Source organism: Uloborus diversus, unplaced genomic scaffold, assembly GCF_026930045.1.
Source record: "Uloborus diversus isolate 005 unplaced genomic scaffold, Udiv.v.3.1 scaffold_553, whole genome shotgun sequence".
Lineage (NCBI taxonomy): Eukaryota > Metazoa > Arthropoda > Arachnida > Araneae > Uloboridae > Uloborus > Uloborus diversus.
Genome location: NW_026558740.1, coordinates 110,695 through 125,679, shown reverse-complemented (window position 1 = coordinate 125,679; position 14,985 = coordinate 110,695). Strand labels below are relative to the sequence as shown.

Sequence of the window (14,985 nt, the reverse complement as noted above, 5' to 3'; positions counted from 1 at the left end):
GAAAATAAAACTATGAAAACTTTTTCACAAATCAACATTGCACCTTCCCTTCAGTTTCTGAGTGGATGAAATTCCTAGAAAATTCGCCCATTGTACATAGTTTATCCCTGGTCTATGTCTCACAAGACTTGGAAGATACTATGACGGCTAGTATATAAAAATTAAAAAAAAAAAAAAGGTTTTTATTCTCAAGTTCTCATATTGATAAAGATCACTAGGGATCAAATGCGGAAAAGGCAGTTGGAATTTAAGATATAGAGATTTTTGGGGAAAATTTGTTTAAGGTAGACATGGGGAAAATATTGAACTTATACCATAGACACAGTGAAATTCAAAAAATTTCAACATAGAGAGGTTTTTAAGATAGGCAGGTTTGAGATAAACAGGTTCAAGTGTACTAAAATACGCTCAATTAAATTTTAGTTTCAGGAAGTATTAAAGTTGTTCCAATCTAGTTTTATTTTAATTTATGTTGTATTCAAATCGGCTACCTTTGGAACAGAATTTCCAGCCAAATTTTCAAAATATGACAAAAAAAAAAAACTGTCAGAAAGTTTTATATTATTGACTATATGAGGGACTTAAGTTGTTTTTTGCCAAGCTAAATACTAAAATCCATTATCGTCAAAGATTTTCTATTCTCATGATTTGAAGTCCAAGAAATTTAAATCTTGCAGTTAATTTACAAAATTCAACATTCTTATACATGTAGTCTAGAAAAAAATATAATATATATATATATATATATATACTATATATATGAGCACACAATTCTTTCTCCTTGAAATTTTTGGTCTTCTGAATGAAAAACAAAAGTTTGCAAGGTTGACAGGAAGTATTGGATTGTTCAACCTATTGTTCTGATTAATTCAAAATTTGCAACTAGTACCTGGTATTGAGCTCTCAAAGATGGTAACACTGCAGCTCCAATTGTCAAACTATCCAATATGATACTGAATTGAATTATGATAGGTTTTATCAGATCATGTCCAGCAACTGAGAGCCGATTTTGCATAGGTGTATCCCAAGGGGGCTGGGGTGAACACACTTGCATAGTATTATACTCATCAATTTGCCGGCTAAAAATATTGAGATTAAAATTACTACTGTGAACAAAAAAAAAGGTATTTTCTAAGCAAATAAGCGACAAACTATGTAACTATAAACTTCATTGTTTGTATAAATCTCAGACATGTAATTATTAAGTATTACATAACGTAAGTAATGCATACAAATTGAACACATTAAAAATGGAAAAAGTATACTAACAGAATGAGGGAGAAATATTTTACCATCTCAACAGCTATTGATTGATTGAGATGACTACAGTTGCAAAATCAGCTTGGTGCAGATAAATTAAAGGTAACCTCACCTAGTCATGTGAGAATCACAATGGCCCAATATAATTGAAAAAATAAATGCAGGGGTCTGGCCAGATTAAATTTGGTTCTGTTAATGGACACTTCACAAAAATCTGATCAACCCAAAACGGACCTTTCACAAAAATCCGATCAACAAAAACGGATCATTCACAAAATTCTGATAAACCAAAATGGATTTTTCAAAAATTATTTATTGAAAGAGAAGGAAAGATTGCAATCCTTCACTTTGAGGATTGCAATCCCTTTGCATCCCCTATGGGAATCGGATTTTTCATATTTTTGATGTTTAGTACACTTTGTTAAGAGGAAAACAAATAAAATATTTTTATATTTTTATCAAAATCAAGAAATTTATAAGTTTAAAACAAAATTCCGTGCTCTTTAAGAGTACAGTGGGTCAAAAAATTAAAAGTTGCTGTACCCCTGCCTGAATTTTATTATTTTGTTTCAATCATTTTAAATACTATACATATGACATTTCTAGTAAAATTTAACATAATGTAGAATGACATATAGATATTGATACTTGAGAGGTGCCTATCTCCCAGAGAGCGATGTCGCTCCCCCCCCCCTCCCCGAGTACTGGGAAAATCCGCAAGAATGATGTTCTCAACAGAAAAGAAGGAAAACACCCAAATAAAAGTTTCAATAATACTGTTTTCATCATCTCAAATTTTTAAAATTTTGTTTCCTGAATAAATAAATAAATAAATAAATAAATTTTTGCAAAATTACTTTGGTTTTTATGCAACTATTTGATTTTTCAAAAAAAAATAATTTATTTTTCTCAAAATTATTTGATTTTTTCAGAAAAATGGACTTTGTCAAAAATCCTGGTCAGACCCCTGAAATAAAAAAACTTTAAGAGACAAAATTCGCAATTTGCCATTTTAAGGCTAATCAAATAATCTTTATTACTGGTGCAAAACATAGATTCACAAGAGCCACAGGAAATGGCAAGTGAACAGAAAAATAACATACAGCAAACAGACTGTTGAAATCCAGAAAAGCTACGTCAACACAAAAAGGAGGAAAAGTCTCAAGGACAAGAGCACTTAGGGAATAACTTCAAGAATCATACTGACTCATATAGTTTACTTTAGAAAAGAAATTTAAGTATCACTTCTTTTCCTCCATGTTTCAGTCACTTGTGTAACTACCAGTTTAGCCTGGACTGTGTGTTGAAAATATTTTTTTTGCTGCCTCTCATCCTTCTGACCCTCTAAATCAAAAATTTGGTGCTTTAAGCTTTTTATATTTTCTGCTGTAGTTTCTTTCTACAAATTACATTATGTCAAATTTCAGGGGAGACGCAAAGGTCTGTATGTATTCTACTAGTCTAAGTGATTCCATCAACAACAAATTAAAAATTGTTTTAATAAAACAAAAATCAGTGCTTTGGATTGTTCTGATAACACTACTGTCTTGCTTTTTCCCCCTAAAATGAAGTCAATAGATAGAAAAAATGAAAACTTTTCTATAACACAGATCAATTAATACATTAATACAAACTTATAGAGAGTGAGCACAAATGATGGACCCCATCTCAAAAAATAATATTTTCGAAACTACTGGCACATATTATAATAAGTGACACATGCATTTAAAGATAAATATACCAAGTCCACAATAAATTCAGTTAGACAAATGTTAAATGTGAAAGAATATTGTCTTCAAGTGCTCAATGTTGAAGCCTTTTGTTACACGACAACATCCAACCTGTAATCGAATTCGTTCCACACTCATCAGCGTATCCCACAGTCTGTGGTGGCGATTCGGGGGGGGGGGGGGGACAAGGGGTGGCGACTGCCCCCGCACTTTTTTCATCATCAAAGATTGCCTCAACGTTAAGATTTCAATTTCAAAACATTGTGGGTGAGATTACTTGTACATTAACGTCACCAAATATTGCTTAAAATAGAAGTTTTAAAACTTCAATTTTGAAAATTTTCTAGAGCAAGTCCTTGAACGCACTCTCTCCTTCCTTTAAATACAAAGATGAACTAAATTTGCGTTATGAACACTCTAGTTTGAGGGGGGAAATCAGGAAAAGAATCTCCCTAGATAGCGTAAAACTACATTTTTAAGACTACAATTTAGGGAAAAAAATCCAGAGATCTTTTTCTTAAGTCCCCAAAGGAAGTTTAAGACTGAGTTCTTAAGATTTCATCAGTTCAAAAAAAAAAAAAAAAAAATGCTGAGAGAACCTCTGAACCCTTTCTTTCCTCCTAAGTCAGTAAAAGAGAATTCTGAAATAACATTTTATAAGTCGTTTAAAAAATGTTTTAATCTTTGCAAAATTTCTGGGTAAGAACCTCATTTCCCTCGCTCTAAATTTGCTAAAGATGGCTTTAATTTGCGTCTTTAAGACATCAGTTTGATTATTTTTCCCGGGAAGAGCCTTCTTTACCCTTACATTAAAAAGAATAGTCCAAACTTCTTCGTTATTATTATAATTATCAATAATTACACTTTATTAAAAAAACATTACAGGGACAATCTTGGAAACTCCTCTCCATTCCCCAAACGTTGACAAAACTGTACTAAAACAGCATTTTAAAACTATAATTCCAAAACATTTTTTGCGACCGAACATCGAAGCCCCCCCCCCCTAATCACTCAAGATAGCCTAAAACTAATATTCAACTTCCTAAAAAATTTTGCCCCCGCACTTATAAGCCCCACTCCCTGTCTCTGCCCACTGTCAATGGTTTGTAACGCTGCACAAATATATCCTTGAAGTGTTTGAAGTATTTTTGGCATTGGGTGTTGAAAAAATGTGTCCTTAGCAAAACCAATAAAAATAAATCACATGATGGATGAAACAAACTTTATTACATATTGGACGATTGTTGTGAAACAAAAGGCTCACACATTGAGCATTTATAACTAAAAATACTTGATACATTCCTCCTTACATTTATGTATCACTTATTGCAATGTATGCCGTAGCTTTGAAAATATGATTTTCTAAAATCAGGCCCATTATTTTTGCTCACTCAGTGCTATATACATGCCATAATTTAAACAACTTTGCTATTTTTATTGCTGCACATATGTTTTGACTTTGAATTAGACAAAAGCATATTACTAACTTTAAAATTTATCTACTGCACCAGAAAATTATAACTGGAATATCAGTATTATTTTCAATCACTAATTTGTTTTTTCAGAGATTAGTTGGGACAAACACTTCTTTGTAGTCAGTAAAACAGATTGAAACTATGCGAAACGTTTACTGACAAATGCATATTATAAAATTAAATAAATCTTATGCATATCCAAGAATTTCAGATTTTAATGAGAAAATAAGTTATCATAATAATTAGGAATTAAAATACCAGGGTCTCAGTGGTTGACGTGTAGCTCTCAGTTCTTGCAGAGTAGTTGATAACTGGCGACTACTTCTTGTCATCATACCATGGAGAACAACTGGATGTTGTGGTATGTCTATATTTATGGGGCCTATAGTAAGCAATGCAGAATTTCGGTCCTTTCCTTTTTTATTCTGACTCGAATAAAGAGCCTGAGACTTGCCCACCACCATTTTAACAACAGTCCTATAAGGAAGAAATATTATTGTAAATAAAAAAGGCATGCTGAAAAGGAAAAATAAATTACAAACTGCAACATGAAACAACTTGAATCAACAATATGATAATTTGAAACCAAAAAAGAAGCTATTTCTGAAATAATTTTTTAGAGATGTTTAAGAGTTCCCAAAAACATGAAGAGAAAAAAACAGGGTTTATAATATACTAGGAGACTTTGCTCACCACCTGCACTGATTTGCTTCAAACCCGCCTCTGGCGGTTTATTTAGGGGTTTTGATCCTCTGGGCCTCTGAAAACTCATAAGTTAGCAAAAGCACGCTAATAGATAGTTTAACTATTATCTTTGCTAATTAAAGTGACATGAAGATGAGACCAAGTGAACCTGGAGTTCCAGGTAAAATTTTAAACTAATCAGTACCTTGTTAGATATTCAATTCCCAAGGTTTCTTGAGGAGATGAGGCTTTATACAGACTTAATAGTATTTACTGTATTAATGGTAAAAAATAAAGGAGGGCAAGAAAATTTTCCATACTTTAAAAAGGAAAATAAATGATACAATATCAGAGTCCTATGAAGCAATATTTATCTTTAATGATACCAATACTACAACTACTATCTTGATAATTACACAATATATTCTGTTGATGAAATTCACTGCAAACATAAGGACATCTTTAGGCAATAAATTTGAGCCTTAGTGTCTGCTTATGTAGGTAAAGGAAGCTTAGAGCAGGAATTAGTAAATGGAGGGAGCAAGTCCAAACATTGGCTAAGCAAAAGCTTGGATAAGGACCTCAAGTCACGTGACTCAACAACGATGAATGTTTGATACGTTTTGCGGGAAACTAGCAAAAGAATCCTGATTTCTTCCAATGCTTTTCTTTAAAATCTATCACGTGACTTGGAGTCTGTCCTTCACAAATGAAAGTCTATGCTCCCTCCATTTTATCTCTTCTCAATGAGAGGAAGTATAAGGTTGAACCTTGTAAAGAATAATGTGAGAAAAGAGATCTAAAGAATTGTAAGATTAAAAATAAATACTTGAAAATTATTTTTCCCATCAAAAAGCACTTCTACTTAGCACATTTCTACTTACTGCTGATTTGGTGGAACACCTTCCAAAACAACTACCATTGCTTGTCCTAGTTGACTTGCTAGAGAAGATTCAGTCCACTTGCGTGTTGCCCCACGAACTTTTTCCTTGTGTGTTAAACTTGAATGAAAACCATTCAATTCTCCTTCTAATTTTAAACCACTCAACATCGCCAACAACCGAGTTTTATGGACTGTAGCAACTCCAAACACAATCAAAGGGGTCCAATCCCTTACAATTAAAGCTGAAAATAAAATAAATGTATTACAATAAATGCAAATTTTCATGCAAATTTATTTGCACAATAAATAAAAGAGTATTTTCTTTGTGGTTAAAAGATATTCCATGCATGAACAAAAGTGTCTACTTTTAAGATTTTGGATCCTGAAATTTTTAAAATTAGTAATGTGTCAACTGCGAAGTTTTAAAATTGATTACTCTTCACATGTTGCAAACTGTTACTACAAATCATTCTGCAATATCACTTGTTATAACTTTTAGATTCACATGAAGAGCAACTATAATCAGCAACTTTTTACCACTTGGAGGAATCTTAATACATACCTTTAGTCAATCCTTTCAAATGGTCATTTGGTAATTGAGGTGTGCTAGGTTTTTCAGATTTGGCTGCATTCTCATTACTTGTAACATTATCGGTTGCATCAATGTCAGTATGCAACTCTTTTAAAGGTTCATATTTCCCATTTCCCTTATATTCTTCTGATACATCAGTTTTTTTGTCTCGAGATACATGTACAGTAGAGCATCTAAAAGAAAAATACAGTAATTTATTAATGACAATGAAATTCCTAAGGAAGATAAGCCTTTTAAATACCCTCTCACAGGCAAAGAAAACTATGTAATCAAAAGTAGTATCAACTGTGAGATTGGTGACCTATCAAATGTGGATTCAGATGTCAGATCATGATAAATTTATTATTTATGTACAAACTTCATCTTTGAGTTTATTTTGCTCGAAAGAAAATCAATACAAATCAGGGAAGACATTATTCAGAAACATCTTGTGGTTAGAGTTCCAATGAAAAAATTAGAAAAAGATTGACAAAGTACATTGCACCATTTTTTAAATTTATCATTTGCTTATATTTAATCTTATGTAACTTAAACTATGTTTCAGCAACACTGAAGAGTCATTATTGTTGTTTATAGAATATAAAAAGAGAGAGTGTTTTGAAGGTTTTTTTTTTTTTTTTCAAAGTACTTGTATTACTGAGCTGAGTTTTTTTTTTTTTTGGCATGTGCTATGTTCTAAAGAAATAGCTTTTCTTTTATACTATTGAGTTTTTCTCAAGGGTTAGTTATGAAACTTGATTGAATTGAGACACGATGAAGAATAAGTTCTAACAGACTACAAGCCCCATTTTTGGAACAAAATAAGCTATAACAGGGGTCTCCAAAGTGATGCCGCTGCACCATGGTATGCCATAGGAGGAGACAATAAGAGCCATGAAGCGTTCATGGAATCAATATGGGTCATTCTCCAGAAAACGTAACTTTTTAATGCAAATTTTTCAATTTCGAAACCTTTTGCTTTTTTTTTTCATTCTTACATGAAAGTGTTACCTACTAGAAGTAGCCATAAACAATGGCCCAGCTAAGTTCCAATTAATTTACTCATGAATAAAAAAAATTGCCTTGTTTATGGAAATAAAAAAAGAAAAAAACTTTTAATATTTAAAAATCAAGGCCAATTTATAATATCAAAGTAGTAGTTTTTTTAATGTTCCAAACAATCAGCTATCTTAATGATTAGTGGGAATATAATATTAAGCTCTCTTAAATAATGTACAGCGTAATTAGTAGTTTCAAATGTATGTTAACAAATAATATTTAGTAAATTTGAGAATATACTAGCAATTTATAATATTGGTAGAATGCCTATTATTAATGTATTTCCCCTCCATCATTTCTTTTCACCTCAGAAATAATGATATTGATAAGGTCTGTCCCGGAGGTGAGGAATTCTCCATTAATATAGGCCTTACAGATACAATTTTCAGGGAAATTTTATTTTTCTTCGTTGCTACAATCTGCACATGTCGAGCATATGAAAACATGTTCACTTATTTTTTAAATTAATTTACATCTCCGAAATTCAAGTTAACAGAGGTGAGAAGTCAGAATAACAACATTAAGTTTTTAAAGCAATAAACAAGGGGACTCCTTTGCATTATGGAAAATAAAATTTGATGTCATTACTGCCAAGTGTTAATGAGGAAAGACATTTTGTGTTTATGTAATGGAAGTGAAAATTTATTGTGTGACATGACTCCTTGTCCTACTAAAACAAACTAAAATACAATATTAAAAAATTAAATATTCTTAAACAATTAGTATTTGAGATACTTGTGAAAGGAATAATAAATAAATAAGTATATACTATTAATTAAACAAGTTATTAAGCATTATAAACAGTCACACAAGGTGTGTGACATGCCACGGAGGTGAGAATTCAAATGTTATGAACCAAAAATATACTAAAATAAAAATTAGTATTGAAAAATTGTTGGCAGTTTTAAATAGATATATTTTTGATGAAATTTGAAATCATTGTTAAATGAATTGTTCCTTAAAGTTTTTACTGTAAAAGGCATATGACAGAAAAGTTACACTTTTTGAAGAATGACCCATATATGAATATATAGTAGAGAAAGACTGGGGTGCAGCAAGGAAATTTTAATTATTCAAAGGGTGCTGTGAATTGGAGCTATAAAGATAAACAAACCTTTCATTGACTGTTTTTGGCTCTGGCATAGTATCATAAAGATCCAACAAATAGAACATTGTTCTCCAGCAACGAGGTTGCAACTCTTTTCCCTCCAAAAGTGTATGTTCTGAAGCTGGAACAGAGCCATTATCAGGAATATCAATAGCGACAGATTCACTTAAAGTGAAACTAAGGGGACTACATGACCGTTCCTCCTTGGAAGTAAGATCTTGCAGATTTGTATAACCTTTAGTACTGGCTCTTAATCGTTGAGAGAGTGTATGAGGTCGACGAATTCCAGCAGCTAGACTGGCAACCCCAACTGAAGAGGATTTTGTCGGTGTTGGAGTTGGAGAATTGAATTTTGTTTCTTGTGGTCTGGAAGAATTGAGATGGTAACTTCCTGTTTGACTTTCAGATGGTGAAAAACCTTTTTTCTCATTTTTCATGCTCTCTTTAAATGAGTTTGGTCTATTTGCTTTCAGTTCTAGCCTAGTTTCTTTAATATTTTCATACATAGTTGAAAACTGATGCAAAAGGCGAAGTAATGGCATATTAACTTGTTGAGCTACAAAATTTATATCAATTGTGAAATTTATAACAGTTGAATACTTTGAGCTATTGGACATAAGAAAAAGAGGAGTAGTAAGAAGAGTATCATTGCTTAAGCTATCATGCTTTTCATGGTATGTTTCTCTAAGTTCCATTTCTAAAGAAAATTTATCACATATAAATGTAGGAGTATCCATGCTTGTATCAATAAAGAATTTTCCATGAGTACTGGCTTGTTTTCGGCTAGTTTTTTTCTTTTGACGCACATTGCTTTGGTATTCAGATTCAACAATATCAATTTTCAACAACTCTACAGTACATGAAACGCTTATTTTAGGACCAAATAATATACTAAATGAAGCAGAAGTGGACTGGTTAGGTACACCTATGCTATTTAGAAGAGGTTGGAATATTACATGAGCATCTGCAAGTTGAATGCTTAAAGGAGCAAAGTTAACAACACCTGTCATTGATTTTGGTATTTCAGACTCATAAATATTATCAATAGCAAAAGCACTCTTTTTCGAATCAATCTGAGTATGTTCAATTCTTCTCTGATTATTTGTTTTCCGAATATAATCCTGTTGTCTTGCCATCCAGTTGTACAAATCTTCTCCTATTTGATCTGTATCACCATTAAGAAAATCTTTCTGTGGTGTTCCAAAAGTAGATGAATGCAGGTTTGGTTCTATACTAGATAAACTCCAAGTAGTAGATTTCAAACTTTCCCTACTGTCGTTCCTTTTGAATTTTGAAACAGTATTCACACCATATTGTTGTAAAACAAAACCATTGCTTTTGCCGTTCATGCCTCCAGCATAACGTCCAGGAGAATCAAGAGGTCCCCCTAAAAGGGGAAAAGCTACACTAGCTCTTGAGGTTCGAGGAGGATAACTTGGAAGTTTTTTCTTGCTTTTATATGCTCCTGAGCCACTACTTACAGCCTCTTCAGTAATTTCTTGTTGACTGCTACTTGAATGTGAACCTGATTCTGGGCTGGAATAAGATTTCAGTGGAGGAGAGTTTGCAGAGGTAAATAACTTCATTCCTTGACCAACTGTTAAAGAGCCTCCTTCTGCTATCAATAAATTAGTAGTTTCATCAGTAACTTCACATTCATCAACAGATAATTTATCATTTTCAATAGGACAAGAAAGCATGGCATCTATTTTTGGTGCAGACATGGATAAATTTAAAGGTCTCATATTTTTGCGAAACCTAATGTTTTGTTCAACAAGGAAGGGCATGTACAAAACATTTTTCCACTGTCTGCTCAAGGCAATAAGTCCACGATATAAAGTTGCTGTTTGAGGAACATATTCAATTTGTAGATTTTCTTCGGCAGTTTCAACCTCCACTTGCTTCAGGTATCTTCTTAACACCATGAGAAGTTGACAAGATGGATCTTCTTGAAGAGTTTTGGCCAAAGGTGACAGTTTTGTAGAAAAGTATTTGCTCTGTAAAAAAATGGAATATAAGCCCCAAGACCTTTTATACATAAAAAAAAAACAATACAAATAAGTAATAAAAAAAGAATAAAAATCACTAAAGAGCAAAACTAAACTAAGCTCAACACTCTTACACTAGCATAGCAGTTTTTATTTTAAACTAGAGATGGACAATGTCGTTTTTTTAACAATCTATTCATCAGAGGATCGCAAATTCCTTTTACCTGTTCATTTGAATGACCTTGTTCATTTAAAAATGCTTCAGGTGCAAGACATACTCATGTACATTTGAAATGTTTCATTGAATCAGTAATATTCTTTTAAGGGAAATCAACTAAAATTACCTAAAAGTAAGAAAATATGAGTATAAAAAGTATTGAAACGCTACGAATGTGTGAACGTAAAAGTATTCACAGTCTTAGGTTAACTCCTTCAGTCGGAATTATGAAATATTGGACCAAAAATGTTGATATTTGGTACACAGTGTAATATGATAAAGGGTATCTTATACCCAAAATTTTGAGTTTGTAGGAGAAAAATTAAAAGAGTTATGGCACGTCCAATGTTCCGGACTTATATTTTTGAAATCAATATTTCATATACAAAAACGATAAAATACCAAACAAACTTCATTATAAAATGTTCTACAAACAATTATAAAACATAATATATGCGTTTGAAACGAATAATTAAAGATTATATATTTTTTAAAAAATCAGGAAAAAAAACCTCGCTTTTCAGATGAAAATCCATGGTTGGAAAAATGAGCCACTATCTATCTCTCAATCCTTATATGTCAGTGTTGTCTATCCCAAAACGAAAAATTATTTCACACATTATAATAAGTAGAATGTAAAGAGTCAACTACAAAAAAAAAATCAACTAATTAAATCAATTATTTAATGATTAGCAGCTGTTTAAAGTGTATGCCCGGTATACCGGACACCAGGTCTGAAGGGGTATGTGTAATCTACCTAGGATTTTTTTCATAATTGAAGGCCTAAAAATGTACTTCTACACTATGCTTGGTGAGGTAAGGGGGAGGGAGGGTTTGGTATCATACGTTTGAACAGTTAAATGGTTTCATGAGAAGTGAAATGCCTTTAATGAACATTTCGCTTCTCAGTTTTTAGGTTTAAGTTCTTGTTTATCGTTTATAGTTTAAAATGTGGTGCTTTTGTCCAATGTTATTCTGTAATGCATATGCTGGAGCTTAAATGCTCTCTTTTATTGTAGTTTAATTTTTTGGTCTTGACCATACATACTGAATCCTCCACAGCTGATGAGCTCTGGATTCAACCTCTCAACTTTTTCTATTAATTGCTGCTTTTGTTTTTCCCTTTTCTCCTTATTATTGTTCTTAAAAATTGTTTTTAAACCTGTTAATTTGCCGGTATATTTTATATATTTACTTGACTTTTTAGCTTTGCTGCGTTGTGCCTCTATGGGCTTTTAGCTCGGTCTTTTCAATATTCTTCACTTGTTTTATAATTATTATACACTGCTCAAAACATTTAGGGGACCAATCACATAAAAGTGAAGAAACCGTTGTGAGGTAGCCTTGCAAAGGCATAAAATGGAGTATACACGTGTATTAAGATGCAATACAGCAAAGAAGAAGCAGAAAATATTCGACTGGGAACTTCACTCCTCCAGTACATTATGCCTCTTCCACATCGTCTGCTACAGCTCTTTGTGTTTGCCCGGATTCCTGTAATACGATAAAACGTCAAGCCATGGAATCCAGAAAATTAGTGTGGTGGCGTTTTCCAATCAAAAAAAAGAAAAAAAGAACGGTTGAATTTTACCGCTCAGACAGTGGAAAAATGGGCTTCTGTTAATTGCGATTTCTGCACTTGTATCCTTTTTCTGCTTTTTGATGACGGAAACGTTGATTTATTTTGGAAGTTTACGCTTTATCCTCATGTTTTCTGAAAACATGGAGGGTTTATTGGAAAATTAGTTTCCGGAATAATATCTTTCTCAATTTTGTTGAAACCATGTGCTGTCCTAATTTTTTTGAGCAGTGTGTGTGTATATATACATATACATATAATGACAAGCTAATTAAAATATAATACAATATCACAGCACATTTTTTAACTGGCTCTGGGTTCACTGGCAAAAAATACAGCAGTTTGGTGATGTTATATCTGTACCTCAGAGCCAGAACAACGTAAGTCACATAATCGCCACCTTACAGGAGGAAAATGTTTGTCTGGCGCATGTAAAGGATGGGACGCATGCTCTATTATCACTGGTAAAAATTACAAAGGATTTTTTTTTTTTTAGAATTCCATTCACTTGGCTGGATGCAGAATAGGATCCTACATACTAAACACTAATAAACAGAAAATTGCAACTTTTGAACTTACACTAGTCTGGCTCTGAGGTTCAGATATTAAGTTTTAGGAGACAAATTTATATTTGAGTAAAATTGGTTATAAAACCAAATTTCAAATTTGATAACAGAAATTGGATTGTGGTAAATATTTTGTTATGGAATTTTTTAAGTTAAAATTTCATCCTCAACTAGGCAAAAAATTTATCTAGAAACTTATTCAATTCTAAAGGAAATTATTATACAAAATTGTTTAATAAAAGGTTTCTCTACTTTCACTTCCATGAAAGTTGTAAAAGTTTTTTTATACCTTTATGGGCATATGTATGCTTTGAACTTCTAATGCTTCAGCCATTAAACATGCCATTGCAGCAGCTAGTCTGTGCCGAGATTCTTTGGCCATTTTGCGAATTGATACCATGAGACGGTCACTAGGCTTTAACCATGCATTTATAGATGGTGTTGCAGTACTTAAAAGGTGCCAATCAAGTCTGAAAAAAAAACAAAAAAAAAAAAAAAAACCCTAAAATATATTTCCAGCATTCAAGAAAAAACAAAATTTACTTCAATAACTTATTAAAGTATTTCAAATTACAATGCAAAAGAAAGTTGAATTTGTACTATATTTAGAAATAGGGATTTCATCCTTCGGCACACAAAATGTTGTTAAATAATTACACTTCTAGAACAACCAAATTTTTGATGAACGTGACAAAATGTATTTAATATTATTATTTATAATAGGAAAAAGTTATAAATGTGACTCACACTCACAAGGCAAGTTAAACTACCATACAACTCGGACTTTGTTTTTTTAAAATTGAGATAGCAGTTTCTATTCTTTCTTATTTCTCCTCATTTTATGCACTATTTCTTGTTAAAATGTAAGACAGCTTTTTGGGGATGATATTTTCATTATAAAACAAACTTTCAGAGCTTCTTAACCAAACTTTCAGAGCAAGGAGCCAGTTTATGTTCCTGTAGTGACAGCTTCTTTGTTTTACGGGATGCTGATGTACTTTTATAACTGTCTTCTTTGTGTAAAAACATATTTTAAAGTATCTAATAAGCTAAATTTAATTATTGCAAACCATTATATGGACATTCACGTATTATTTATGCCAAATGTTTAAATTTTGAAATTAAATTAAAAATTACAGTAGTACCTCCTGTAAGGGACACCTCCGAATAAGGGACACCTCTATTTAAGGGACACTTTTGCTGGTCCCAGTCCCTTTGAATAGAGACTCCAATGTATTTACCTCTCATTAAGGGACACTCTATTTAAGGGACACTCAAAGAAACGAAAAAACAAAAATTAATGCATAAATGGATAAAAAATATTGAATTTTCTAGAATTCAAGTTCCACTTTTTCTGAACAAACTAACTGGGGAATAATGGTATAGGTTTCAAAACATGAACAAAGAAAAAGTACTATTATCACACTAAAATGTTAGCTGAAAACTACTCCCAAATGCTTTCCCCATTCATGTGGGTTCAGCACTGACAACTTGAGCACCGCCCTTGACATTTTCTATTCATAACAGGAAAGTGCATACTATTGCTCTAGAAGGGGCAAGGGGTGAAATTATCTGCAAGGTGTTTCTTACAAAGTGTGGATCTGGATTACTTCTGGTTGATTTTGCTTTTGTTCTCACCCTCACTCATACTCATCTTTTAAATTCTTATCTCAAGTTTTGAGAATGCCTTTGAAAAAGCTCCACAGGTGTCTCAGAATGTACACTGGTGTATTCAACTCTAAGCAGATTTCACTAGCAAGTCAGGGGGGAGGGGTGTTGTTCAGAAGAGTTTGATAAGGTTTCTTATGAGAAGGAAAAGGCTGTATGCATAGAATGTTGCTTACTAACAATCAAGAATGGAGAAG

The 14,985-nt window shown here is 32.4% G+C and overlaps 1 protein-coding gene across 1 annotated transcript in view; it reads right to left on the bottom strand.

Moving 5' to 3' along the window:
- Positions 1-889: 889 nt before the first annotated feature.
- LOC129233623 (bridge-like lipid transfer protein family member 1) overlaps positions 890-14,985 on the bottom strand; it is a gene marked incomplete at both ends in the record, with an annotated part of 120,068 nt that continues 105,972 nt past the window's right edge. Inside the window, 6 exons of the mRNA XM_054867598.1 lie at positions 890-1,079; positions 4,724-4,942; positions 6,034-6,274; positions 6,595-6,797; positions 8,777-10,767; positions 13,410-13,590. Coding sequence (XP_054723573.1) covers positions 890-1,079; positions 4,724-4,942; positions 6,034-6,274; positions 6,595-6,797; positions 8,777-10,767; positions 13,410-13,590 — 3,025 coding nt within the window. The remainder of the gene's footprint in view (positions 1,080-4,723; positions 4,943-6,033; positions 6,275-6,594; positions 6,798-8,776; positions 10,768-13,409; positions 13,591-14,985) is intronic.